Source organism: Ambystoma mexicanum, chromosome 3q (assembly GCF_040938575.1).
Source record: "Ambystoma mexicanum isolate Mex_15411 chromosome 3q, UKY_AmexF1_1, whole genome shotgun sequence".
Classification (NCBI taxonomy): domain Eukaryota; kingdom Metazoa; phylum Chordata; class Amphibia; order Caudata; family Ambystomatidae; genus Ambystoma; species Ambystoma mexicanum.
In genome coordinates this window covers 314436063-314463431 of record NC_090926.1, presented here as the reverse complement: position 1 = coordinate 314463431, position 27369 = coordinate 314436063, and the positions used below count along the sequence as shown (strand labels likewise).

At 49.3% G+C, this 27369-nt stretch overlaps 1 protein-coding gene across 2 annotated transcripts in view; it reads right to left on the bottom strand.

Moving 5' to 3' along the window:
• KANSL2 (KAT8 regulatory NSL complex subunit 2) overlaps positions 1–27369 on the bottom strand; it is a 492186-nt gene that overhangs the window by 36052 nt on the left and 428765 nt on the right. For both annotated transcript variants that reach the window (XM_069653861.1, XM_069653862.1), the window contains one exon: positions 5631–5822. In XM_069653861.1, coding sequence (XP_069509962.1) covers positions 5631–5822 — 192 coding nt within the window. The remainder of the gene's footprint in view (positions 1–5630; positions 5823–27369) is intronic.

The following is a 27369-nucleotide window of genomic DNA, read 5'->3' as shown; positions in this document are numbered from 1 at the left end:
TTCGTCCGAATTAGGGCCCCAAGAAATTGTTTTACTTGATTGGGGACTAGATTGGACTTCTTCTCGTTGATAGAGAATCCCAGACTGAACAGAAGGTCTACGGTCTTCTCGGTATTCAAAAAGCATGTGTCGTAAGAGTCCCCTGTCACGAGCCAGTCGTCGAGGTAAGGGTAAACCGGGATGGATAGTCTGCGCAGGGGTGCTGCCACTACTGCCAGGTCCTTTGTAAACACCCTTGGCGCCGAGGAAATGCTGAAGGGGAGCACCTTGAATTGTTAGTGTGTGTCCTCTATCATGAACCTTAGATATTTCCTGTGCGCCTGCAACATTGAAATATGAAAGTATGCATCTTTCATGTCCAGTGTTGTCATGTGGTCCCCCTGTTTCAACAGTGGGATCACTTCCTGTAGCGTTACCATACGAAACTTGAGGTTTTATAAATTTGTTCGCTTGGTGCAAGTCTAGAACAGGGCGCATGGTGAGGTCCTTTTTGGGTACAGGAAGTACACTGAATACATACCCTTGTTTACCTGAAGAATAGGGACGGCTTCTATGGCGTCCTTTCCCAGAAGCGTGTCCACCTCTTGAATCAGTATCTGCAGATGGTCCGGCTTGAGGCGTCGTGATCGTGGCGGTCTGGAGTGTGGTGGACGGGCAAATTCCACGCAGTACCCGTAGGTGACCGTCTTTATGACCCACTGGTCTGAAGTTATCCCCTACCATTCCACAAAGAAAGATGTTAAACGCCCCCCGAACGGGGTGACATGAGAGGGGACCTGGTTCTGTTGGTCATTTCTGACTAGAGGCTGCGGGTCCTCTGGGGTTGGGGCCTCTGCCGTGTCGTTGACCCCTAGGTGGGTAGTTGGCAGGGTTTCTGGATGCTTGTTAAGAGTTCCAGTTTACTGTATTGTAGTTGTTTTGACCTGCATGGGATTGGCCTTGAAAGGACCAACGAGAACCGCCTCCCCTCTGGGGGGGAAGGTTTCTGTGTTATTTGTTGTAAGGACTTAAGAGTCTTGTGCTCTTTCTTGGTCGTCTCCAGAGCATCGTCGACCACTTTACCGAAGAGATTGGTCTCTTCTATGAGTTTGTTAATAAGAGCAGCCTGTGTTTCAGGCTTGAAACCAGAGTTGCAGAGCCAAGCGTCCCACTTGCGTAGTGTGCCCTGGGCCAGGGACCTGCCTGCCGTCTCTGCAGTGTCAAGAGTGTTTTTAATTCTATTTTGATTTACCTGCCTGCCCTTGGTCACGATGGTGAGTAGTCTGGATCTAGCGGGTTCAGAAACCTCCTGAAGACCTTCTTGTACAAGGTTCCATTGTGCGTCTGCATAATTGGCAAGGAACGTAGTAGTGCTTGCTGTGCGGGTGGTGAACGCAGCTGCCAAGGTAACACGTTTACCCAAGGCGTACAACCTTTTAAAATTACTTATCTGGAGGTGCCTCCTCCGTAGCAAGGGGTACCCCTGCCCGTTTCCGGGTGGTAGTCACTACCAAGGAGTCGGGGGTGGCGTGGTCTTTAATAATATAGGGTCAGTAGGAGATGGCCGAATAGTTTCTCCACTCTTGAATTCACTGCCCGGGTCTGCGCTGGCATGACCAGGGAGGGGGCCAACCGTCTTTTAATAGAGTTCAGGAGAGGAATGGCTTGAGGAGGGTTTCTCTTTGAAAATGTCCTCCACAAAATCTTGTTCGTGTACCGCCTCCTGGGTGGTGATCTTAAAGTGCTCTGCTGCCTTCCTCAAGATGGCATTGAGAGCCATTTGATCATCCACAGGCGAGGCCTGGCGGGCCGGAGCAGAAGGAGGGGAATCCAGGCATAGGACATCAGTGTCCTGATCTTGCGTAGGGAGCGCCCATGGCTCAGTCTCCACTTGCTGGGTCTCCTCCCAGTTGCCCATGGCATCCCGCCTGGTCATCAGTGTAGTCTTGCAGGAAGGGTCTTCTTCCTCATCATAGATGTCTTGGTAAGTGTCCATCTGGACCACATCTTCATGGTGGACAGAAGCAAAAGGGTCTTGAGAGTCAAGATTTTCAGGGAAACGCGAAGCCGACACCCAAAGAGGATCTTCACAAGATCTTAGGGGAAAGATGCTCTGAACGCAGGACAATCCTTTCTAGACGGTCCATGCACCCTGCAAACTTTTCCCCGGTCCACTTATACGAACCAGAAGGGGCAAAAGGTGGAAAAACTTTGCCTTCCTCTCGTTGGCATCGAAATGTGTCCACAAGGGTGTTGGACGGAGGCTCCTGACTGTCCTCGTAGGTTTTTGTGAGTATTGCGGCGTAATGGCGTGTCTTTACACACGTCCGCGGTACGCTCCGTGCATTGACTGTTTATTAGGCATCGGCCCAACTGCCAAAGTAATCCTCGCAAGACTATCCTCAATCTCCTCCGAATCGGCGTGAGTCAACGGGTCAGCAGTAGATTTACTGCCTAACGCAGCGCCAGAGGGCCTAGCGGCTGATTTTTCGCCTGCGGAAAGGCTAGGGGCCTAAGAGTAGGTTTCGGGCCTACCGGGGCCTTAGGGGGTGCCAGAATGTCGGATGATGGCACTTCGGCGTCCAAACCAGATTTAGAGGGAGCGCCCTTAACTTTGGAGTGCCCAGTCGCAAGACGCTGCTGATCTACTAGAGCAGAGGATTCCGTCGAAATCATCGGCGGTCCTGTTGGCGCTTTCACTCGTTTCGGCAGAACCATCGAAACCGGTGATGGGGTTGTGTGGTTTCTGTACACCCTTGTTGCCGGGTGTTGTCCCTCAAGGTCAAAGACATCCGACACGGATGTCTTATCATCAGTGCCCCCGCCACTTTCGGCGGGTGCGGCGGTGGGGGAAGAGGTTTAAGCCCGCGATATGCCATACGCAGCCCACCGCTTTATACGGCGCTCCTTAAGGGTGTAAGGCCGAAGGAGTCTACAGGCCGCACACCGCTTCTCGAATTACACGTACTGTGCTCGTCTTTACACAGGGATCTGACCCTACACTTAGGGCAGAATCTAAATGGTGTCTTTTCCATAGTGAAAGGTATAGACAAAGATGACCAGACCTAGAGGGCAAAGAGGGAGAAGAGGAGAGACATAACGAAAGATATGGCCACCCAACCCCACTCTCCCTACTGTGTAGGCAGGCCAGAGGGCCTGGCCACGTGGTTGGCTCAGCCGCCGGGTCTTATGCGCCGAAATCCACCGCCTAGAAACTTCCGCAGGCTTCGCCAAAGTTGCTTGAATCGCTGTCGAAGTGATTTATGGGGAAATAACCGAAAAAGTCAGTATAAAGATGAACAGGTCTCTTATGAAGAGCTCTGCTATAGGGTGACCAGTTATCTGGGCGGAAAAAAAAAAACAATCTGAGGTACCTCGGCACGTGAGTGATTTTGGGCACACTACACGTCACGATAGGGATAGTGTTACAGACACGCCTATGCCGACGTCCCCTTTCAGTCCCCGAAAGACAAGATGCAATACTCAGCGGTTACCACTGGATGTCGGACTATATGCACAGCATGTGATTCTAAGCAGATTAACAAGCATCAGAAGTATAGTTATTTGGCAGATGTCTCCAAATCCTGCCCCCTTAGGAGAAGCTAAGTTGTGGGGCATCCTTGACCAGAATTCCGCTGATCACATTCAGGCAAGGGCTTCTAAACTCTATGGTGGTGGACAGGAGGACTATGGGGGCGGAGTCATAACAGGCAAGTTAACTCAACCCCTGTACCTTAATTCACTCAGCGACCAGTTCAGAGGCCCCTGAATGTGCAGGGCCCCTGTGCTTTGCATCTTGTTTCATGCTAGGGGTTTGTAGGTGGAGAGGTCATTTTCGGCTTCAGGAATTAGGTCCAGGTAGTCTGGTTCAGCGCTCTGGCGAGACGGTTTCTGGCAGTGGACAACTGGGCCACGATGAACAAAGGACCACCACGATGTTGATGACTTCAAAAGGAACCCCAGGACACTATGCAGGTGGAATTCAGCTATGGCAAACGCGATCAAACGGCAGAAGTCTACCCTCCTGGCAGAAACAAAGAAGCTGGTCCTGCAAGGCCCCTCTTCATAAGGAGAGCTGCAACTGCAGAGAGAGGGACCCTTGTTTGTCGAGTCAAAGGTCTGTGGGACGACAAGCAATACAGCAAGATAGCCCAGGCTGAAGCTCGTCAGCCCACAGGATGGTTCTGGGGCTTTTCCAGAGGCTTTCAATGGCAGGATTGTTGAGATGGGTTGTTCCCACCGGTCGAGGGGGAGGAGTAGGCCTTCCAGTGATCAGCAAAGGAGCAGAGCTTAGCCAGGATGGTTAAGAAAAAAAAGAAAAAACATAATAAAAACAATGCTGGATGGGGCTGCAACGAGTTCTGGGTCATCAGTAGGATGCTCCTCTTCACAGGCTACTTGGCTCCTAAAAAGATTTGAGTAATGGCTGTAGGGGTCCACCTTTTAGCCCAAATAAGAGCTGAAGGTGCACCGAGAACCACCAATCGTAAGGATCTGCACCATTGAAACTGGCAGGGGCTTTCCAATCCTGGACAGCCTCCAGCCACCACATCTGCCCAACAAGAGACTTTTGTCCAGGGTGTGGACTGGAACCAGACTGTCCCAGACCCCACATCCAGCCACAAACCTATATACCACTGCCTTGGCCAGGAAGGTGGAGGCTGTCCCCTGGAAAGAACTGACCATATTTGGCAAATCCAGCTCTCAGGGGCAGGAAGCAGGCCAAACTACTAAATTGCTAACAAAAAAGGGCAAATCTCATTGCACAACCATTTTAGAATATCTGGTACTCGAAACTGCATTATACAGTTACATGCAACAGCACATGCTAGAATGTAGAACAAAATGGCTACCCATATCCCATCTTGCACATATCATGCAAGTTACCAAAGAGAAAGTGATACAAAGTATCCTCACCACACTTCACTGTAAGGTGATGTGTAAACAGGGAACTTCGTAATGGAGGACAGTCTCCCCCCTGCACTGAGCTATAGGGACTGATCATTACTTTCACAACAGAACACCTTAGCAATGTAAGTAAAGCAAAAAGGCTTTACATACCTCCAAAAGTCAGGACTATAGAGGTCTAATAAAGCGAAAGCAGCGAAAAGAAAAATGTTCCTGACACTGGATAACGGGACTGTCACCATGAAGCAGGAATAGAGATTTAATAACATCCCTACAACAAACACATTTAGAAATGCGAGGACTTTGCCACTGGATAGAAAAGAAAAAAAAGAAAAAAAAGAAGAAAAAAAAACTCAACCTCTCACCATGCACAGGACAGAATGGAAGATGCCTTCCAAGACCAAGCCACACCAGCTCACAGTGCCTTTTCTCAGAGGAGACCACAATCTCTTTTGTAAGTCACAGATGGGATGCAAGGTCAAGGAGGGAGACTTTCCTTCACTTACAAAAGGGATATTTACATTTACTACTTTACAGGAAGAACCCATACTTTTCCAGGAGCCCCCACTCCCCAAGAGGAACCAGCACAAAACAAGGGTTGCCCAATACACATTAGCCTACTGCTGATCGACCTTTACAGGTTCAGAGAATTGAAGGAGCAAGGACAATGTGTGAAAAATGCCAGCACTGCAGAATTTAACTTTGTGAATAATCCCGATTGAAAAATTGGAGGTTTTAAATACCTGTCCGGAATTGCTTAGGTTCCCAGATGTGTTTCTCCGATCTGGCTGTAGGGATGATTTTAGGTCGCTGGAGGATTGGCAATCTTTCCTGGCAACATTCATAGGCAAAAGCTTGCTCTCTAGGGAAGTGGAAGGGTCAGAGAGCAGAGGAGACGGGGGACTCTGCATGCCATCACCTACGACATCAAGGTCCTGTGAAAAACAAACAATGATGGTCATGCGATTTGGAATAGGTGTGGTCTGGCTCTCACAACTGTTAATAGCATCAATTGCACGTAGGCAGCATGAAAGCTACAACACGGGGGATGGGAGACTGCACGCACGCATATGGGTAGCTACCACACATTTCATGAAGTTGTTTGCCCTTTAATCATTCTTAGGCTTTTTGTCAGAACCAGCAATGGTGTGGGGGTTCAGGGAAGCCAACTTTAGTGGAGCAGGCAAGTGCACACACAAAATGTAACCAAACTCACTTGGTAGAGTAGCTGCAGAGTAAGGTTTGAGAGTTGGTGTGTGGTTAATACAGAAGCTCCCAAGCAATGGATTGTCTAGAGAGGTAATGTAGGGAACCAGCAGGGCAGTTTGAAATGGGCGTACGGCTCGAATATCGAACAAAGGCTTGGAGGTGGCTCAAAAAACCCAGATTCTTAAAGTTAAGTCAATATGTAGTATAGCCAAACTGGGTCTTGCAGAGGGCACCCTTCTTCTCTTTCATAGATGCTTCCAGCGCCTCATCAATTTCCTTTCTTCTCCTGCTGTGCCCTCTCTTCCCTCCACAGCTCCCTTGCCACCCCCTGCTGCCTCCTCCTTGGCTACCTGGCCCTCTCTTCCTTCCTTCTCTGCCCCCCCACCTTTTCTACACCTCCGCAGAGCGTACCTCTGATCTGTACCCCTCCCTGGAAGTCTTTCAAGGGCAGCAATCTTCTCCTTATTGCCACTCTCAACTCTCGCTCTGCTGTAAAACACTCCTGTGACATCTGCAGTCTCCTTGAGGAACTTGACCTTGATGTACTCTGTCTCACCCTGAAATGGATCACAGCCAGCTCTGTCACAAGCTTTGACACTCTCCTTCCTGATGGCCACAAGATCCTCTCCGTGCCCAGGCCCAATCATTACGGAGGGGGTGTAGTTTGATCTTCTCCGAGTGGATTCCTGCCTCTGTCATTCCCATGCAGGCCTACTCCTCTTCCGGATGCCTTTGCAGGCTCTCCCTCTCCTAGCCACTCCCTTACTGTGGCTATCATCTATTGGCCACCTGGTCAGATCTCCTTCCTCTCTGAGTGGGCAACCTCTCCCCTTCCCTCCTGGTCTCGACCACTCAACGTCTCCTTCTTGGAGACTTTAACATCCACCTGGATTATTCCAGTCCTTCCTCTGGACTCTTTCGCGACCTCTGACACTCTCTCTTTCTATTCTCCCCTCTGGCTCGACTCCCTCTGCAGGGCACACTCTGGATGTTCTGATCTCTTCAGACCTTCCCCTTTCTATCCCCCTCAGCAGTCCTCTCCTGGAGTGATCACTTTCTCCTTTCCTCCCAGCTCACTCCCTCCACCCCTCAGGCCAAGCTTACTCCAGCACTGCCACCTACCTTCTCGGTTATCCGACCCATGAAGCGATTGTTTATCAGTTAAGGCGTTCGCCGTCACTTTCTCTCCCCCTGCTCCCCTTTCGGCTGACTCACAACCTGACACAGACCTCTCTGTGCTCCACTCTGGTTTATCGGATACTCTTTGATGTTCTTACCCCTGTCATGAGGATCCGCTTGAAGCCCAAAGCAAAGTGCAACTCTTGGTATGACTCAGACCTCGTCACCCTGCAACGCAAGTGCAGGGTGGCTGAGAGGAATGGCATGCTTCCTGTACATCCTCTGACAAACTGGCCTGCCGCCTGCTCCAAAGGCAATACCGGCTCTCTGTCCGCACCAAGAAGAGAGCCCACATCAAAGCCTGCGTCTCTGCGGCATCCACCAACTCGGCCAAAATCTTTAAAATCTGCAAGATGCTGGCCAATCCTGCTGCAGTCTCCACCTCTCCTGTCCCCTCTGCCTGCCATTTAATTTCTAAACCTCATGACATCCGGTCCTCTCTCTTCCTCTCCTCCTCCCTCCACTACTCCCCTCTCTTCCTCTGGCCCTTCTGTGGCCAGTCCCCCCCCTTCTCTGCCTTTCCTGTGTTCTCCCCCCACAAGATTTCTAGACAAGTCCAATCTATGAAAGTCTCATCAAAAAAGGTTCTCCCCTTTTCCTCTTAAACCATCAAGGACCAAATTGACACCCTGGCTCCTGCTTTGGCCGACTTCTGCAACCACTCCTTTGCCACCAGAGTTTTCCCTTCCCCTCTGAAGTACTCCCTTGTGCACCCTCTTCTTAAGAAGCCCTCTGCCGACCAGTCCTGCTCAGCTATCGCCCAATCTCCATCACTCCTTTCCTGGGTAAACTCCTGGAAAAGCTGGCCATCTCCCAGCTTAATCTCCACTCTGAATCTGTTGGTGGTCTCCATGATCATCAGTCTGGCTTCAGAGCTGCCAGAATCACGGAAACTGCTCTCCTGAACATCCGTGAAGACCTGCTCTCCAACCTCGATTCCAACACCCCCTGCGTTCTCATCTTACTTGATCTCTCTTCTGCCTTTGACACGTTCAACCATGCCATCCTGCTCAACCGTCTCCGTGATAACCTGGGTATCATTGATCAGGCCCTGGAGTGGCTGACTTCTTTCCTCTCCGATCGAACCTCCCAGGTCCAACTTGGGTCCTTCCCTCTCCTCCATCTCTACCTGTGGTGTTCCCCAGGGGTCTAACCTCTCCCCCTGGCTGTTCAACCAATACCTGGCACTTCTTGCCCACCCCGCATTGCCGCTCTCTGCCCCAACTTTCAGTGCTATGCAGATGACAACTCATTTTCTGGCTCGCTTCAGCCACCTCTTCTCTCATCTCGGATTGTCTGCTATCCAGGTGTGGTGTACTGCCAATGATCTCTGCCTTAATGCCAGCCAGGAAGACAGACTCTCCTCATAGCACACCTGCTCCCTCCTTTCCTGTCACTCTGGCCGGCCTCTCTCGGCCCTCCTCCTGCTCCCACCTGTGAGGCTAAAAACCTTGGGGTCATCTTCGACTCCACACTCTCCTCTCCTCACATCTCGGACGTCTCTAAGAAGTCACACGTGCAGCTGCACCTCCTCAGAGGTATTCTTCCTTTCCTCTCCTTCCCCCAGAAGCTTACTGTCTCCAGAGATCTGGTTCTCTCGGGGCTGGACTACTGCAACAGCCTCTTTCTAAATCTGCCTGCATTTACACTCCACCCTCTGCAACTCATCCAAAACAGGACTGCAAGACTCGTCCTTGGCCTCAAGTCCAGGGATCGTATCTCTCCAGGACTGAAATCTCTGCAGTGGCTCCCAGTGGCTGCGAGGATTAAGTTCAAAACCCTCTGCATTGACTACAAGGTCTTCTGGGGCCTCAATACCTTAATTTCTCTCTTCCTAAATATCTTCCTTCTCGAGCCCTTTGCTCATCCGCCTCCAACTCCCTCAGGGTCAGTCGCTTCTCCAAGCAACGAGTTGGTGGTAGAACGCTTTCCTCGGCTGAGGCCTCCCTTTGGAACAGCCTCCCTGCCTCATTGAAACTTGAGGAGAAACATCTGCGGTTCCGGAAGCATCTCAAGATCTTCCTCTCTGCTTCTGCTTTCTCTCCTCCTCTCCCCTGCTGAACTCCTGGCTGAAACTGCACTGGTCACCTGGCTACCCTCTGTTCTCGGGCCCAGGTCCTCTCCACGCCAGTTGCACACACCTGTACTGCCCCCTGCACTCTGGGCTGTTCTCTGTATCCCTGCAGCACGCTTGTAGCACCTGATGTCTGCACTTACCACCACCCAACTGCACCATTTTTTTATTTTTTTTGTTTTTATTTTACTGTTATCCTATGTACTGCATTGCCCCCGCCACTTTCCCCTTCTCCCTTTCCCCCCTCCCTTGCGCGATCTCAATGTCAACTGGCCTAGTAGGATCGTTGTCCGTCTTCCCTTGTTCCCCTTCCCTCGTCGGGCCTTGAAACACTTGTGTATGGGTGCGTTATAAATGCCATATCGTATCATGGAGTCATGAAAGGCCCTCCAGAAGACGGCCAGTGGGTTGGATGCAAATACAGAATAAAGCACGTTGGAAGTTCAAAAAGGTATGTACAATTGATTTAGGCTAACTTACCCAATCCCACCATACTAAGGGGTGACCCAGGGCGGCATCCTTGCCCAGAACTTATATCACAAACCGACAAGAGAGTTAGGAAGTAGACTGTAAAGCCATACAATCCTTGTAGCAGAAATGTGGTGAAAAAAACCCTATTCAGGCTCGTGCACCGAACTCATGGTTGACCACTTCTAGGAGTGAAAGGGTCAGAAATGAGAGGCAGACACAAAGTTGCAATGTTTTCAACATCAGACATCTTTATTAAAAGAAAAGGGCTGGATAAAGGCCTCTGCCCCGATCCTAATGAGTTTCTGTTGCCCAAAACATATCCGACCTTCACACTGAACAAATAAAGGTGTAAGGTAAGCGTCTCAGATTAGGATTTAGCAAAAAGTGTGTAAAAACCACGGAATTTCAACAAAATCCTTGAATCCAAGGTGTGGTTCCCTTCCCCTTGACTATTTCAGGTAGGATAGCAGAAGTGTCCTTTTCAAGCAAGGATTCCTTAATAGTAGCAGAAGAAAAAGTTACTTACCAACTAACGTTCTTTCGATTGGATGTTCCTCCTATGTATTCCTCATTTTAGATATTCGTATCGTCAGCTTTGCTGCTTCGGAAAAAAATGTTCCACACCAGAGGGCTCTGTACTCGATGTTGTGGCGTTGATGTCCCTCGAGGGCTGCCGTAGAGTGTTGACGTCTCCGCAGTATAAATGGCTCGAGGCGCGCCCGTTGGCTTCAGTTCTGTTTTTTTGATCTTAATTGATGAGTTGATAAAGCGTACCCTTACACCGTAAGCTCTCAAGTAACGGAGTGTAAAATACATAAATTGTACGGCGGGGTAGGTTGGGAGGGTCGATGAGCAATACGTGGTAGGAACATCCAATCGAAAGAACGTTACAATTGGCAAGTAACTTGTTCTTCGAATGGATTGTGTCCTCCCACGTTTTCCTCATCTCAGACTCCCATAGCAGTGAAAATTTGGAGGAGGGAGTACCAATTAATTTTACTCATGGACTGTATGTGGAACGGCCTTAGCAAAAAGACACCCTTGGGCTGAGGTGGAATCTAAACAATAGTGTTTCAGAAAAGTGTGCATGGACGACCAGGTGGCCACTGCACAAATATCTTGCACCGGGACACCGCTCTGAAGAGCCGTCAAAGTCACCATGCCCCTAGTGGAATAAGCCCTTAGCCCATCTGGAGGTTCTTAACCTGCCAGCTTGTAACACCCTCCAATTGCTAAAACTATCCATCTGGATAAGGTCTGTTTCGTTACTGCCAGTCCCAATTTGTGGGCGGTGTATCCAATGAAAAGCTGGTCACTTTGCTGAATTTTTGCCAGTCTAGAAATATAAAAGCTGAGAGCCCTTTTTGGGTCCAGCCTGTGGAGTCTTTCTTCCTCCTTACTTGCATGAGGGGGAGGATAGAAAGATGGCAATGTGATCTTTTGAGACAAGTGAAAGGTAGACTATTTTTGGTAAAAATTAAGGTTTGACTTTTTGGTCTTTATGGAAGATGGTGTGAGGAGGCTTACAAGAGAGCCTGTAAATCACTCACCCTGCGGGCTGATGTAAAAGCCACTAGTAGGATTGTCTTCAAAGTGAGAAGCCTTAGCGGACAAGAATGCAAAGGCTCAAAAGGAATGCATGTCAGGCATTTTAATACTAAATTTAGATCCCAAACAGGGACTTGGAATGGGACTGGAGGGTACACGTTAGTGAAACCCTTTAAGAATTGCACAATCAATGGAATTTTAAATAAGATACCTCTTCCAAGGAGGACTTAAAAATAGATAGCGCAGCTAAGTATCCTGATTGGCCAAATGTAATAGGAAAGAAAGTACCATAGGTGTACCACATAGGAATGGATCTACATTCTTATCCTTGCACCAGTTACTGAACTTGTTCCAACGATACCGGTACAAAGATTTTGTTGCTGGCCTTCTGGCCGAAAGCAAAATCTCCATTACGTCGTCCGTGAGGTTCCAATCCTTCTATCTTAGCCTCTCAGAAACCATGCCTGAAGGCTCAGTGTCTTGACCTCTGGATGGAGACCCTGACCTTCCTCTTGCGAGAGAAAATCCTCTTAGTAGAAGACTTATTGGAGGGCAGATGGACATGTCCAGAAGGTCTGGGTACCATGTCCTCCTGGCCCAATCCGGAGCAATTAGGATCATGGTTTTCCTGAACTTTCTCAACCTCCTAATTACATGAGGAATCACAGGGAATGGAAAAAACGTGTACAGGAGTGGAAATTCCCAGTCCACTATGAACATGTCCCCTAGAGCTCATCTTGGAAGAAATTCCCTTGAGCAGTACAGTTCGCACTTCCTGTTGACACTGGTCTCGAACAGATCCACTTGTGGGGTTCCCTAAAGGGTGAAGATATCTTGAAGGAGTTCCTGAGATAGTTCCCACTCATGGGACACTGCTCTGCCTGCTCAGAGTGTCCGCCGCCGCGTTACACTCTCTGGCTAGGTCAACTGCCGACAAATTCCTTCTTGTATTGCCTGCCGACAAAGATTCCTTCTTGTATTGCCCAGAACCAGAGCTGCATTGCTTCTCTGCACAGTGGCAGTGACCCTACTCCTCTGCCACTGTGTTGTCCATAATAATCAGGACATTCTTTCTCCGTACAGAGGTCAGAAAGGCCTTCAGCGCTCGTCTGATTACCCTCAGCTCCAAAAGGTTGATTTGTAGTTTGGACTCCGACCAATGACCGCTGATTGTCAGATCGTTGTTGTGGGCTCCCCACCCTTTAAGTGAGGCGTCCGTCACTACTGTTATCTCCGGCAATGGTTGCCAAAAAGATTCGCCCTTGAGAATATTGTCCTTGCAAGCCCACCACCAAAGATCTTGAGCCACCCTGGCTGGAACTTGCAAAAGATCTGACATTCCCCGAAAATTGGGACCATTGAGTCCTGAGGGCCCATTGAAGGGATCTCATTCTCAATCTGGCATCTGGCACCAGAAGAATGCAGGATGCCATGAAACCAAGCAACCTCAGAAAATCGAAGGCCAACAGATGCTGGGCATTCTGGAACTTTGGGACCATCTGAAGAATGTGATGAGCTCTCACCTCGGGAGGCGAGGCTTTGCCCGAGAAGTATCAGGACTGCTCCGATGAATTGGAGTTTTTGGAATGGTATCATATTTCACTTCTTGTAATTGAGGGAGAAGCCCAGTCTGTGTAAGAAGTGGCAGGTCATGCTCAGATGTTCCTGGGCCTGTTCGGGTGAACGTGCCCTGATTGACATGAATTCCCCTCTCCTGAGACTTGCTACCACTACCGCTATCAGCTTGCAGAAAACCCTCGGGCAGAGGTCAACCCGAATAGCATAACTCGAAACTGATAGTGAGGACTGCCAATCGCGAACCTCGGGTACTTCCTGTGCTTGAGATGGATTAGCACATGAAAGTAAGCATCCTGAAGGTCCAATGATACCAACCACTCTTGGAGTTCGAGAGCCTGAAGGATCTGAGAAAGGGTTACCATCTTGAACTGGTCCTTCCTGAGGAACTTGTTCAAGTTTCTTAAGTCCAAGATGGGTCTCGATCCTCTGTCCTTTTTTGGGATGAGGAAGTATGGGGAATACCAACCCTTGTACCCCTCCGCTACAGGTACATGTTCTATTGCACCTTTCTCTAGCAGGATAAACATTTCCTGCAACAGGAGCAGATCTGGAATTTTGACAGACTTCTATCCCGGTGGATGGTCTTGAGGCCTTTTCTGAAAAGGAAGGCAGTAACCTTGAGTCACTGTTTCCAGTGCCCAAGCATCTGAAGTAATACCCCACCATACGTTCAGATGCGGAGAGATCCTGCCTCCCACCGGGGTCTTGTGGGTCAAGGCCTCAGAGTGGCTTTGCAGCGGCTGAGGGGCAGATGCTGCTGCTTGGGCTGATCTAGCACCTTTTCCTCGTCCACCCCGAGGACGTTCTTTGTCCTCTCTCTTCCAAATGAGGAATAAAAATGAAAAGGACTACCCCTCCAGGAAGATGAGCCTGAGTAGGAGCGTTGCTGAGGTTGACGTATGGTGGCACTAAGTGACCTAGCCGCCGCCTTAGAGGTCTGCAGCTTCTCCAAACTTTCATCCGCCTTGCTGCCAAACAACCTAAAGCAGTCAAATGTCATATTGAGAAGTCTGGCCTGCGCATCCGGTGCAAAACCAGACTATCAGCCACGCAAACCTGCCTAGAACTGTGCTAGACGCCATGGACCTGCTGATGCTCTCAGCAGTGTCCAGTCCCGATTGAAGGCATTCCGCCATAGCCTCCTTCACACATTTCACAATCGCAAGGAAGCAGTCTCGTTCCTCGCCCTCAGGAATGTGTTCAGCCGCCGCACTAATACAATCCCACAGGGTGTATGTAAATCTTGCAAGGGTGCAAGTCGCATTTGTTGACTTTAAAGCCATACTGCTCGAGAAAAAAAAAACTTGCGAGACCAGGCATCAATTCTTTTATCTGGGGTCTGGGGCCGCAATACCTTCAACTCTCTTCCTAAATACCTTCCTTCTCAAGCTCTTCGCTCATCTGCCTCCAACTCCCTTAGGGCCAGTCGCTTCTCCAAGCAACGAGTTGGTGGCAGATCATGCTCTTCGGCACGGGCCTCTCTCTGGAACAGCCTTCCTGCCTCCCTGAAAATCGAGGAGAACCATCTCTGTTTCCAGAAACACCTCAAAACCTTCCTCTTTGCTTCTGCTTTCGCTCCTCCCCTCCCTTGCTGAACTCCTGACTGAAACTGCACTGGTTACCTGGCCACCCTTTCTGATCTCTGGCCCAAGCCCCGTCAATTACCCACCTGCACTGCCTCACTGGCAACCCCTGCACTTGGGGACCGTTTTTCTGTATCCCTTCAGTCCCCCTACCAGCACTTACGTCTGTACTTCCTTTGCACTTACTAGCTGGCTGTTTTATGTGTCTTATTTATTCCACTTCCCATGTACTGCACTTTCCCCTCTACCCTCCCCCCCCCCCTTCCCATGCACTTGCGCGATCTGAATGACACCTGGCCTAGTAGGATCGTTGTCTGTACTCCCTTGCCCCTCGCCCCCCCCCCCTTGCCTCGTCGCGCCTTGAAACACTGGTGTATAAGCGCGTTATAAATGCCATATCATATCATTGTCCCTATCTAGGGGAATAGAAGGGTATGTCGAATGTCTAGTGGATGTAGCTCCCTGGACTAAGCTTTCAGGTGTGGGATGCCTAGTTAGTCAGGGTCAGAGGAAGGTGGTCTATATTTCCTAGCAAAACTTTTGTTCACCGCTGGTCCAGATTCTGGGGTTTCCAATGCGGCCATAACCTTCCTCGGAAGTGCTGTGTGAAAAAGAAGAACAGGATCATTTTGAGGACCTAGACTAAGAATTTCTGTCATGTCATCCTGTTCGTAGGCGGGTGAATTTCTGTTCCACCACATGCACTCCACCAACCTATTCATAATATTTCTATAAGCTGAGTCTGCATGATCAGCTGGGTCAGGTTTGTTGAATTCCAATTCAGGCGACGTGTCTATACCACTAGCTGTTTGGAGACTAGCTGTTTCAGACATTTTGAATTGAGGGTGGATTAGTTCTTCAGGAACATCCCTTGTACCATATTTTACCCCAAAAGGGGAAATCTCCTCATCCGAGGATTGTTGTTCCTCATAAATAAGAGGCCATAGACTTGAAAAGGTCTTTCCTTTGCACAGGGTGAAAAATGTTACCCGTGGTTTGTAAGGGCATTGACCTTGGTTTTGCCAAGGGAGTCGATACAGGTGCCAGAATCAATGTTGCCCTCGACGAAGGCGTTGATATTGTCGACGCTGGCTTCGATAAAGTCGAAGGAGCTTTAGATGTAAGCGCCATCGAGGAAGGTGTCGACGCCACCTTCGACACTGGTGTTGAGTAAGTCTTCGACAAAGGCGTTGAGGAGACCTTCGACACAGGTTTCGATGACGGTTGGCATCCAAAGCCATTTTGTCTGGCGTCTGCTTCGGTTTATGCACCAATGGGCTGTCTTGCTCTTTTTATGAGGTATCGGAAAGGGTTCTCTCGACGACACCCTCGACGATTTGTCACCGGATTTAGAGCGTCTAGTCTGACCTTCCTCTCGTCCTTAGAATGAGCTGGGGCATGGTCTTCAGGTGATTTATTCGAGGAGGATGGGTCGCATTCTCGAAGATTTGCATCTTTGAGGCTCTAAAAGCCTCCCATTTTCTAGGGGAATCATGCTTTGAAGGGCAAGTGATAAACCCTGTATCAGAAGACGAGGGAGATCAGTGACGCCTCTTATTCGCCTTCTTCTAAGAAGACAAAGATTTTCTTGACCGACTCCTCGACCTAGATGTCTTTGATTTACATCAGGACTTTTCCCTAGACTCCGCGGAGTCCTTATTTTTCTTCGAAGAGGCCTTCGAAGATTCCTCCCCTACTGCCAATTTACCTCGTTGTTCCTTGAGAGCTTTATTCGTAATAGCCTGACAGGAACCACATTAGTCAACTTGATGGTCTGGACCCAAACACCAGAGGCAAACTCAATGGGGATCAGTTATAGACATTTTCTTCCCGCACTTCTGGCACGTTTTAAAGCCACTTTTAGGGGAAGAAGGGTTAGATGAAGAAGACATCTCGAAAGACTGATGCGCCTTTTTCATACACAAAGCGAAAGCTTTCAGAAAAACTGAACTGAAGCCAAAGGGCGCGGCTCGAGCCATTTATACTGCAGATGACATCGACACTCTACGGCAGCCATCGAGGGACATCGATGCCACATCAAGCACAGCGCCCTCTGGTGTGGATTTTCTTTTTTCCGAAGCAGCAAAGCTGACGATACGAATATCTAAGATGGGGAATACGTGGGAGGACACAATCCATTTGAAATGTCTTTCACGCAACACTTTCGTCGGGATGGCAAAAAGTGTCCTTTGAAAAAAGAATAGCAAAAGTGTTGCTTCTACACAACTTCTTAGAATGGTTTCCTGGTCTACTCCCCTGCCAGGAATACTTCAGATTCTTTGTATCCCCTGGCATACTCTCCTGACAGGTATCTTTTCACATATGGATTACCTCCCCTGTCAGGAATCCCCTTCTGGATGCTGTAGACACCCAGGTATACTCGCCTTCCAGGCATGGTTCATTCACTGGGACTTCCTACAACGTTCTTTATCTTTTGGTTTAACAGTTGTACTCCGTTACTGTTTATACTTCATTGGCTTCAGGTACTACTTGTTCCAACTTTGCTTGTGGCAATACTAGTTCCAACTTTCCCCCCAATTGACATCTCTCATATGGAGACTTGTACACATTTTGCCTTTCACCTTCATTAAAGTTAATCTCTAGGTGAGATTTACTCCAACGTTCCCCCATATTGACTTCTCTTGTATGATAATGTGTGTACATTTGTTCTTTCTGATCTACTTGGACGGTATTGAAAATACGTTTTCAATTACTCATATCTGTCGGCATGCCCTGGGGTCCCAAACACCTATGGGTTGACTCACTGGTGTCTGATGGAGTTTCTGAAAAGTGGCATGTTGATTCAGCAAAGTTTTCACTCAAGGAAGGCTTCTCCTGCTTTGCCGATCCTCATTCAGTTCTCCGGCCGGCTCTGTAATCATTTGTCGGTAGAACCATTGTTCAACAAGACCACGTCCCCAACAGCATTACTGCTGCTGCTGGCCTTTCAGTGATCCTTCCAAGGCATCTACTGCGCTTCTCCGCAAAAGTTCCACTCACAAGCGGTTGCTCGGAAGCGTCTCCCTCTCCTAGCATGGTCTGTTTCCGTGCGTCTGCTTCTACCTTTGGTTCTGCTTCCCGCTTTGCCTGCTCTACATCTCTCCTCTACACTTCTCAATTGAAGGCGTACACCATGTTTAAAATTGTCCACGCAGTGGATTTCCATTGTCAAAACTAGTCCACACGCCTAGCTTGGTGTTTCCTTCAATCCACATTAACTCCTCCTTCCTTGTCTCAGTACTTAAAGCTTTATGGGAGTTGGGGTCCATGGGAATTTTATACCTTTTAAAAAGTTATACCGTTTAAGATCTTTGTTTAAATCAAAAACAGACAGGAGCGGTCAAGTGAGCATTATGTGCAATGGTATTCTGCTCAGATTGACAGTATACCATTAGCATTTTAGATGCTTTAGTGTTTTCTTTAGGGTGGGCAGGCAGGGGAGTATACTGTGTCTCTACTTATCGCCTCCTACCGATAGTGCCCTCCCACATGATCCTCCCTCATAATACCACCCGCCAGGTCAGGATCAGGTAGTGGCTGCTGTCCTCTGGCCATGTGGGAGGAGATCATCGGGGAATCAGTAATGACTCTGCAGGATTTATCACATACCCTTCCCCTAATGTCACTGGTTTTCACAGCTTCTACTGGGAACCTGGAAAAGAGATATACATTACCCTGCTCTTTTCCTTTCCCATGTTCCACTGAGAAACAATATGGCTGTAAATCAAGAAACCAGTGCATGACCCTAGCATTAGTGTTCTTGTGAAGGCTCAACCAAGTTTACAGGGCATGGTCTGCAACCAATACCCTATTATCCCGGTTTTGTATATTCTCCCAAAAATACACAAGAGACTGCCTAAACCTCCAGGCCGCCCGATCATAGCGGCTACACAGTTTGCTTGAACCCCATGCGAAATATTTTGATAGAGTGCTACAGCCTTTGATCCAGGATACAGAGACATATATAAAAGATACCATGCACTTCTTACAGAAGTTAGGAACAGCAGACTTCGTGGTGGGGAGGGATATCCTCTTCACCATGGAGGTCACCTCGCTATACACCAACATTGCTGATAAAGCAGGCTTGGAAGCAATAAAATGGTTATTACTAAGATCACAACGGTGCCTGCGAGACGGGCTGTTTGTACCTACCCTACTCAAACTTGTCCTTATGAACAATTTCTTTAGATTCCAGGACCGGTATTTTCTTCAGATATCAGGCACGAGTATGGTAGCCGCAATGGCGCCCACACATGCAAACGCATATTTGTTCTATTTGGAACATGAGCACATTCCTACTTCACCCTGTTGGATGAGACATCTTTCCATGTACGTACGTTACATTGACTATGTGTTTGGAACGGGACCCTCAGAAGAACTGCAAGAATTCTTTGGGATGATGAATCTCATGCACCCCAGAATCAAATTTACCACTGAAACGAGTATTACATCAAACTTTCTGGATGTGGAGATTTATGTTCAGGGTAAGTCGCTGGCAACAAAGATCTACACCAAACCCATGGATAGAAACAGCTTACTGCTAGCAACAAGTTGTCATCCCAGACGAACTGTTGAGAGTGTTCCTCTCAGTCAATTCCTCCGATACAGGCGTAATATTTCAGACATTGACGAATAAAGAAATAAATCGAATATCCTTCAACAGAAGTTTAAGGACCGAGGATACAAACAAGATCTGCTATCAAGTGTTGCGAACAGATTTGAAATGATGGAGAGAGAATCTCTCCTGACACCTAAACCAGCCAAACAACAGGAAACTCTAGTCTATGTTACGACCCACTCGGTCCAGAGTCCCATCATCAAGAGAATCATTAAAAAGAACTGGCCTATGTTACAAATGGACCCACAACTTCAGCCACTTTTCCGTCAGTTACCTACATGAGCATATCGCAACAACATGGCTTTGCGCAATAGTCTAGTTAAATAGGGGTTTAGGACCGAAAAGAGGGCGAACCATCGGAAATACAAAGGCACGCAGCCATGCTACAACTGCCAGCACTGCAATAATATTCTACAAGGCAATACAATTCCACATCCTCATTCCGGCAAAGCACTACTCTTGAAACACTCTGCCACATGCGATTCCACAAATGTGGTGTATGCACTTAAATGCCCCTGTGGCTTCTACCAAGTCGGGATAACTACAAGGAAAGCAAAGACACGATGGACCGAACATAAGTCCCACATTCGGACACGCATTCTGAAATCATCAGTGGCGATGCATTTTATTGAAACCAGGAACACGATAGCCCAGCTTAAGTGTGTCATCCTAGAACAGGTCAAACTAGGCCCCAGGTGAGGTGATCTTCACAGAAAGCTTTTACAGAGAGAGGTGTCATGGATAGACTTACTAGATTCCATTCACCCGAGGGCTATGTACACGGAAATGGATCTAATGTGTTTTGTGTAATAGATTGTTGCTAGGTCTACTCCATGCAAATGCAGTGGTATGATTTACTAGCGACTAAGCCTACGACTAATGTTGTTCCAGGTACCAACAGAACTGCATTAGCAACCAGGACACCTTTCTACTTGAAATGTAGAACCTTTCAACGTTTTGTTTAATTCCAATGTTAATTTAATTGTCCTGTGTCACTGTCCCCTCTGCCATCTTCCTAGGGACTGGTTTGTCTTGGTCCATAATAGCAATACAAATTCGGCTAGGGGTTCTTGGGGCACCCAACCGGACGCTGTTCCGGAAAGGCTGCTCCTCCCCCTTCCTTCCAAATTTGAGGATGTATTGGGTCACCATGCATTCATTCCGTCCCCTTTACTGTGTATACATTTTTCCCACCCACCCTGTGAGGCTCTACACTAAGCAGGATACGCCCCGCTACATCAGTTTCAATGATGCAGGGGTTCTGGACATGCTGCTCCTTCCCCCCACCCCTCACATTTGAGGATGCTTTTTTTTACTTTATACACGTTTTTCGCACCTTGTAAGGTTCTACACTTAGCAAGGCGCGTCCTGGTTACCCCGTTACAATGCGATTCAGGGTGTTGTGTTGCCCTGGCAACACATCTAGTTACCCACACCAAGATGTGTTACGCTCACCTGGTATCCATGGGGGCCACTCAGCCCTGGTTGGTTGTCGGAACCTTCCCCCCTGATTTCCGAATGGTGTCTTCTGTGTTTTAAGGCTAGACTTCCTCCGGAGAGCTGGATTCAAGACTGTCTGACTCAGGTAAGAATCCTCCCACCACCACCCCTTTGGCTTCAGCCCTTAGGCCCTCTCCTCACCTTGTTGTGGTATTAGGTGTGCTCTCCGTCCTGCTTTCTTAGTAGGGGTACGTAGTCTCAGTGGGCGTCCCGAGTTACTTCACTGGCGCGTGCCAGTTCGTGTCTTTAAGGTAGAAGCTTTTGTATAGCGCTGTTTGTTCTTGCCTGCCTTTCTTTTGTGGTTAATAATGTCCTTTCTTTCTTCCTAGGCTTGCGGGAGATTCGGCGTGGCGTACTGGTTGGTTTGAGCACCGCCGGCAAATGATGGCACGAGATGTGCGCTGTAATGCAGTAAGTATGTGCTATGCGCTGCTTTGTCTTGCCTTTGCTAACCTGTGTCTCTTCTCTTCCTTACAGGTCGCAGTCCTTCTCCAGCGGGTGTGGAACTCCGGAGCGATGTCGGCCGCGAGGTGACAAGCCAGGTAAGCTTCCTATGATGTTCGTGGCGTAAGCTATGCCCGAGTATGCCTTTTTTCTTTTTTTTTTTTTAAAGATGTTTATTTTTGGTCAACACACAGGAGAAACATACATTACAGCATATTAAATCTTAACAATCTATCAAGCCCACTAGTCACCTCCTCCCGAGCCAGCCCTCATCCCTTTAACCCTCAGTTATCGTCCAGCTCTCGCTCTTCCGCTCGTTGTATCATAACTGTGCTCTAGGCCAATAGAGCGCTTGCTACAGAACGTGGCTTGAATGTTAGAGCTGGATAGCTCTGGTTGTAGTCTATCACTGGTGACCAAATGTTTGTGAAGGGGTGAAGGAGACCTCTGTTTGCCGCTGTAATCTTTTCCGCTATAAAAATGTCCCAGAGTTTCAGCCACCATAGGATCATTAGGGGGCCTTCCGTTGATTTCCAGGTTCGTGCCACCGTGATTTTAGCGGCTAGGAGAAGATGAGTTAGGAGGCTAGCCCCTCTGCCCGATCTAGGGTATGTGCCTGGGATCAGGGCTCCTAATAGAATTGGTTCTGGCTCCAGAGGCAGCGTTATTTTAGTTTTGTCTGCTATGGCAGCGATGCATTGGGACCAGAAGTTTGCAATCAGTGGGCATGACCACCACATATGAATGAACAATCCCTGGAGGCCACATTGGCGCCAACATCGGGTGTCTAAGGTTTGGTTGAAATGATGTAATCAGAGCGGTGGGTAGTACCATTTTAGGAGTAGTTTATGAGCACACTCTCGATTAGTGATGCAGAAGGAGGAGGACCGAGTGCGAGACCAAATGTCTATCTAGGCCTGATCTTCTATCGAGTGTCCTAGGTCTGTTTCCCATTGGTTCATGTAGGTTGCTCTAGCGACGAGAAAGTTTGTCTGTTTGTCGTCGAGATTTGTCCTCGGTTTGGGGGGGATCTGCGATTGTCAGCTCTGTGGGGTCCAGATCTCATGTCGCTGCCAAGCGTGTTGCTGGATGGGAGCACCAATGTCGTAATTGCGCATATGTGAATCGGTCTGTTTCCGTCAAGCTAAAGGTGCTCTTGCATTGTTCAAAGGTGAGTGGTTGATTCCTCTCAAAGAGCTGACCTAGTGAGCTGAGGCCCCCGGCGATGCAGTTTTTGAAGTTCACGGCGTGGGTCCCTTGTTAGAACGCTGGGTTATGAAATACTGGGGCGGATGGGCCCAGGTCTCTCGGGATGCCTCTGTTTACGTGTCCATTCCCATGCTTTCAGAGTGTGCTTGGTGGAGGATAGGATGGCTGGCCACGTTCTCCGTAAGGTGGGAGGAAGATGTAGGAGGAAGCGGAGGGGGAGGAGTAAGCGGGATTGTTCAATCTCTACCCATCTTGGCCGGTTCGAGCTAATAGTCCAAACTTGAGTGCAAGCTAGCTGGGCCACTATCCGGTTTTCCGGAGATCTGGGACCCCCAGGCCTCCTAGGTTCGGACTGCTCAGCATCGTTCTCAGCGGGATCCTTGATTTTTTACCTTTCCAGATAAGTGTAGTACCTTCCTCTGGAGGCGCAGGAGCGGGGGCTGGGGGGGATCACAACCGGAAGGGCTGAGCAAGCATAAAGGAGCCGTGGGAGGAGGTTCATCTTACACGCCGCTATGCGGTCCAGCAGCGACATCTCCTGTGAGAGCCAGCGATCGAGGTCTTCCTCCAGGGTCCTGAATAACGGCTGAAAGTTCGCCTGATATGAATCTTCCGGTCGGGCTATGATCTGGACTCCTAGGTAGGGAATCGACTTTTCGCTAAGTTGGATCGAGCAGAGGGTTCTGAAGGAAACTTTATCTTCCGGCTCCAGTCTCACCCCTAGGGCTGATGATTTCGCAAAGTTTATCGCAAATCCTGACACCCTACAGAAGTGATGAATTTCGGCCAGGGAGGACTTCAACGATTGGCCGGTGTCCGTTATGGTTAGCATCACATCACCCGCATATAGCTCTATTTTGTGCTGGGAAGGGCCTACTTGGAGGCCTTTGATTCTGGGATTCGGGCAGATCCATTGGGCCAGGGGCTCCATGACCAGAGCGAAGAGCAGGGGGGGATAAGGGACATCCCTGCCTGGTCCCACATAAGGGGATCCGGTTAGATAGAAAGTCGTTGACTCGAAGCAAGGTTTTCGGGGAATGGTAGTTTGCCAAGACAAGTTTCTGGAATGTGGGTCCGAAGTGAAAGGACTCTAGGGTGAGTAAGAGGAACGACCAGTCTACTTTGTCAAAGGCCTTGACCGCGTCCAAAGCCAGCACTGCCAATTTTCGCGAGTCTAGCTGAGTGACTTCAACCAGATTCAGGACCCTGCGTATGTTGTCTGCAGCGGATCTATTCAATATGAATCCCGTCTGGTCTGGGTTGATGATGTCTGGGAGCACCTTCGCTAATCGGTTAGCCAAGACTTTTGAATATATGTTAGCGTCCAGGTTTAGTAGGGAGATAGGTCTATATGCCATGACATCTCTGGGGTCTTTTCCCGGCTTCAAAGAAAGGACGATCACAATAACGCATTTTGTGCTCGGAAGTCAACAATTATGAATATATACAATTCTAAAGTGGTACCACCAATGTTATCAAATCTCATTAAAGTGCATCAACTGTACGGTTAAAATGTCACGCAGATCAATAACGAGGAAACCAGCAATAGAGATAGGAAGGAACGTAAGATGGTTGAAACAATAGGCAGAATGCTGGCCCTGTTACCTAGACACAGTTCTGTGTGGAGATCCCCCCCACCTGGTTGCCCACCTGGGCAACCTGTAAATAAAGATATCGCACAAGCCCAGTCCATATAATGTTCAATAGTCTTACTTCCTCCTATTAAGGTTTTAACCCCCCAATGTACCTGGTGGAGTAGAGTTCTCCGACGATGCGTTGACCGATCCTTCTTGAGTGACTCCCTTTAAAGGCAGGAGCCACGGATCGTCAAGAGGTGTCAAGGAACTCGGCGTTCGGTGTCGGGGAATCGACGGCCCGTCTTGAGTGCCCTCCCTTTAAAGCAGGAGTCACGGGTCGTTGAACGTCCGACGGTGAACAGGTTGAACTACGGCAGTGAAGTGGCAGCTTCGTTCCTAGCGGTGCTCGTCGACGACGGAGCGTTGGCGTCCTGCGAGGAAGAGGCGTGCAGGGCACCTCGGTGACGATAGTTCTGGACCGCAAAGAGATGATGAAGAACTGTGGCCCAGCAAAGGCGTCGAGTCGTCGGCGTCTCTGTGGTCTTTAGGTGGCGGGAAACCCACCGGTGGATGCTCCTCGGCGCGTCGACGGTCGGGCCTTCTCCAGCGGGAGACAAGCGGGTGACGATGCAGACGAGAGCGTCCGATGATCAATTGAAGTTCTTAGGCAAACGGGAGCACGGCGGCTCCGGACGGCGATGGCGGTCGTCGACAGTGGCAGGCAACAGTCCGAGTGCTTCTCTTTGGGATTCCGCGGCAATCCCCGTCTCGGGTCGGCAGACTGTCGAAGGTCTGTCTACCAGGGAGCTTTGGCAAAGATCAGCTGTGCACGATGGTCCCTCGTAGCTCGGGAAGAGGGCGCCTTACCAGGTCCTCTCTGGGTCAGACCTTGGAGGCACAGCAGCTTTCAGATTGCGAAGGAGAGCAACAGCAATTCTTCTCGTCCAGCAGGGCTTCAAGGTCAAGCTTCAGTTACTCGTCGTAGTGGACTTCAGCTTCTGAACACCATTCCTAGCAGTGAGAGGTCACCAGATATACTGTTGATCTCCCATTCATTCCGCTGGGTCACACTCAAGCATCCAATCACGACTAAGGGCATTCATGCAGTCAGGCAGCCAATCAGGCACACGAGGTATTCAGGCCATTCACTTCTCTCCAGACACTCACAACAAGTTGTGTATTGGGACAAGTACCAAGCCATTCAACACTCCAAGCTGCAATCATACAGGTTTCAGGCAGGGCTGTCTCAGTCATTGCGTCAACCACCAGATACTAGGCATCCACAACACAGAATGCATATTCATCACACACACTTCACCCAGGTCCCACCCACAGGAGGTACCCACAACATACATCACTGGGAAGGCTCCAGCTAGTCTGGCTGGGCCTTCACAACACCACCATATATGGCACTTCCATCCAACAGCCAGTCAGGGGGAAGGGACAGAGTCAGGGCTTCCCAGGACTTTGGTAAAACAAGGTAATGGGTAACAGAAAGCAAGAGGCCACAGGGGCCATCTTGTTTTCCATCGGGAATCAACTGATCCCAATGGCAGGGCCGGGGTATCCCAAAATGGAGGATACTCCGCGCACCTGTCAATTGCAGCATGGAGCTGCCACCAGCCCATACCCTGCTCTGTGGGCCACACACAGGTTCCCAAAAACAGACTAAGGGCGCAGGGTTGTACCCCCACCCATGGGTGCCATAAGGGTATCCAACGGGTCCGTTCACCAAACCAAAAGAGAGAGCTGCACCGCCAGGAGTCCCACATGAACTCCTGCGCGGAAAACACGACAGAACACACAATAAAAAGCAGTAAAGGACAAGGATACGGAGGCCCTGTCCCTCTGATGCATTTCCAGCATCACAGCGGCCTTCTGGGCAGAGCAAGGTGTCTAGAATTTGTGGTCCAAGTGCCTTGGCAAAGAGTATCGCCGCCCCACCTTTCTTGGTGCCATTCGATGTAACGGGAATTGTCTGTCGCGGAGCCTAGTGAAATTTGCTGGTATCAGATGGGTTTCCTGAAGGAATACAACTAAGGCCTCTTCGTTCTGCAACCGCCGTAGCGTGGATTTCCTCTTCTGCGGCACGTTTAAGCCTTTGACGTTGATCGTCAGGAACCTCACTTTCAGGTGTGGTTGTGGGGCCTCATGATCCTCCATCAGTGTCTGGGGCGGAGTCGGGGGGGGGGGAAGAGGGGAGAGGGCGGTGGGTTTCAGGCATCATATACAGACTTTGTGTCAATGCGGTTCTCCAGTGGTCGAGTTTTGTGACCTCTCCAACGGGAGGGTAAACTTGCAATCTTGAGGGAGGCCGATTTTTCCTGTTTGGCGGTTCCCATGGCCAACCGGGCCTTCTTTGTCCCCTTAGCCAACAGGGCTGGGACGATCGAACATGACTATTTGTTTCCAAGGGTAGGATGATGGCATAAACCTCGGAGCGGGGTATGGGCCGCTCGGGGACCGCATCATCATTATTGTCTTTCGTGCATCTACGGGTAGTTTATCTTTGATAGCAGGTCCTCATGGATTTATCTTATTTTCCGGCGTCTTTGACCAGGCTGGTTGAGGCTGCTTCCGGGGAGGCCGGTTTGGGTCATCGGGCCCGGAGGACGGGCTGTGATAGGGCAAATTCCCTGGAGACGCCGGGTGAAGAATACATTCAGCGTCTTCCAGGTGGCTTATCGAGCGTTGGGTTCCTTGGTAGGTGAATTGGAGAGCAGTGGGGAAAAGCCACCGGTACCTGACCTTTTGGATCTGCAGAATTGGGTTAGGGGTTTGAGGGTTCTTTTTTGTAGGGTCATCAGGGAGAGATCTTGGTATATCTGGGGTGGGGTGCTTAGGAAGGACAGTTCGTCCTTGGTGCGGCTTATTGCTGCAATCGCTTCCTTAGTAGTATAAAAATGGACTCTAGTTATCACATCTGGTGGGGTATCTGAATCCACCCCCCGTCTTGCGCGCAGTCTACGGGTGCGATCAAGGATAAGTTGGGTCTGGTCCATCTGTGGGAGTAGGGCTTGAAAGAAGTTGCCTTTATATTCTGGGAGGTCTTTATCTTGTATTGTTGAGGGGACACCTCGAATGTGAAGATTGTTTCTTCGGGCCCTATTTTCCAGGTCCTCTTGCTTGAATTCTAGTACTTCGCTCCTATTCTGGAGAGCCTGAATCGCTTGTTGCATCTCTATTAGGGTTGCGTCATGACTCTGGGTCAAGTCCTCAACCTCTCCCAGCCTCTGCTCTGCCTCTATGACTCGTTGGTCTGCTTGTTCTAGTTTCGCAGTGAGCTTGACCATGCAGGATCTGAATTCTTCTTTGATATCTAGCATAAAGGCCTGAATATCTCCCTACGTTGCCAGCTTTCCCTGCTCTTCCGGGGACTTCTGTGGGGTGAGTCTGGGAGGGTCCGGTTTCTTAGCTTTGTCTGCTGCTGACAGTATGGTGGAGATATCGGAGTGCTTGGTTCCTTTAACAGGCTTCGTCATTGTGACTGTT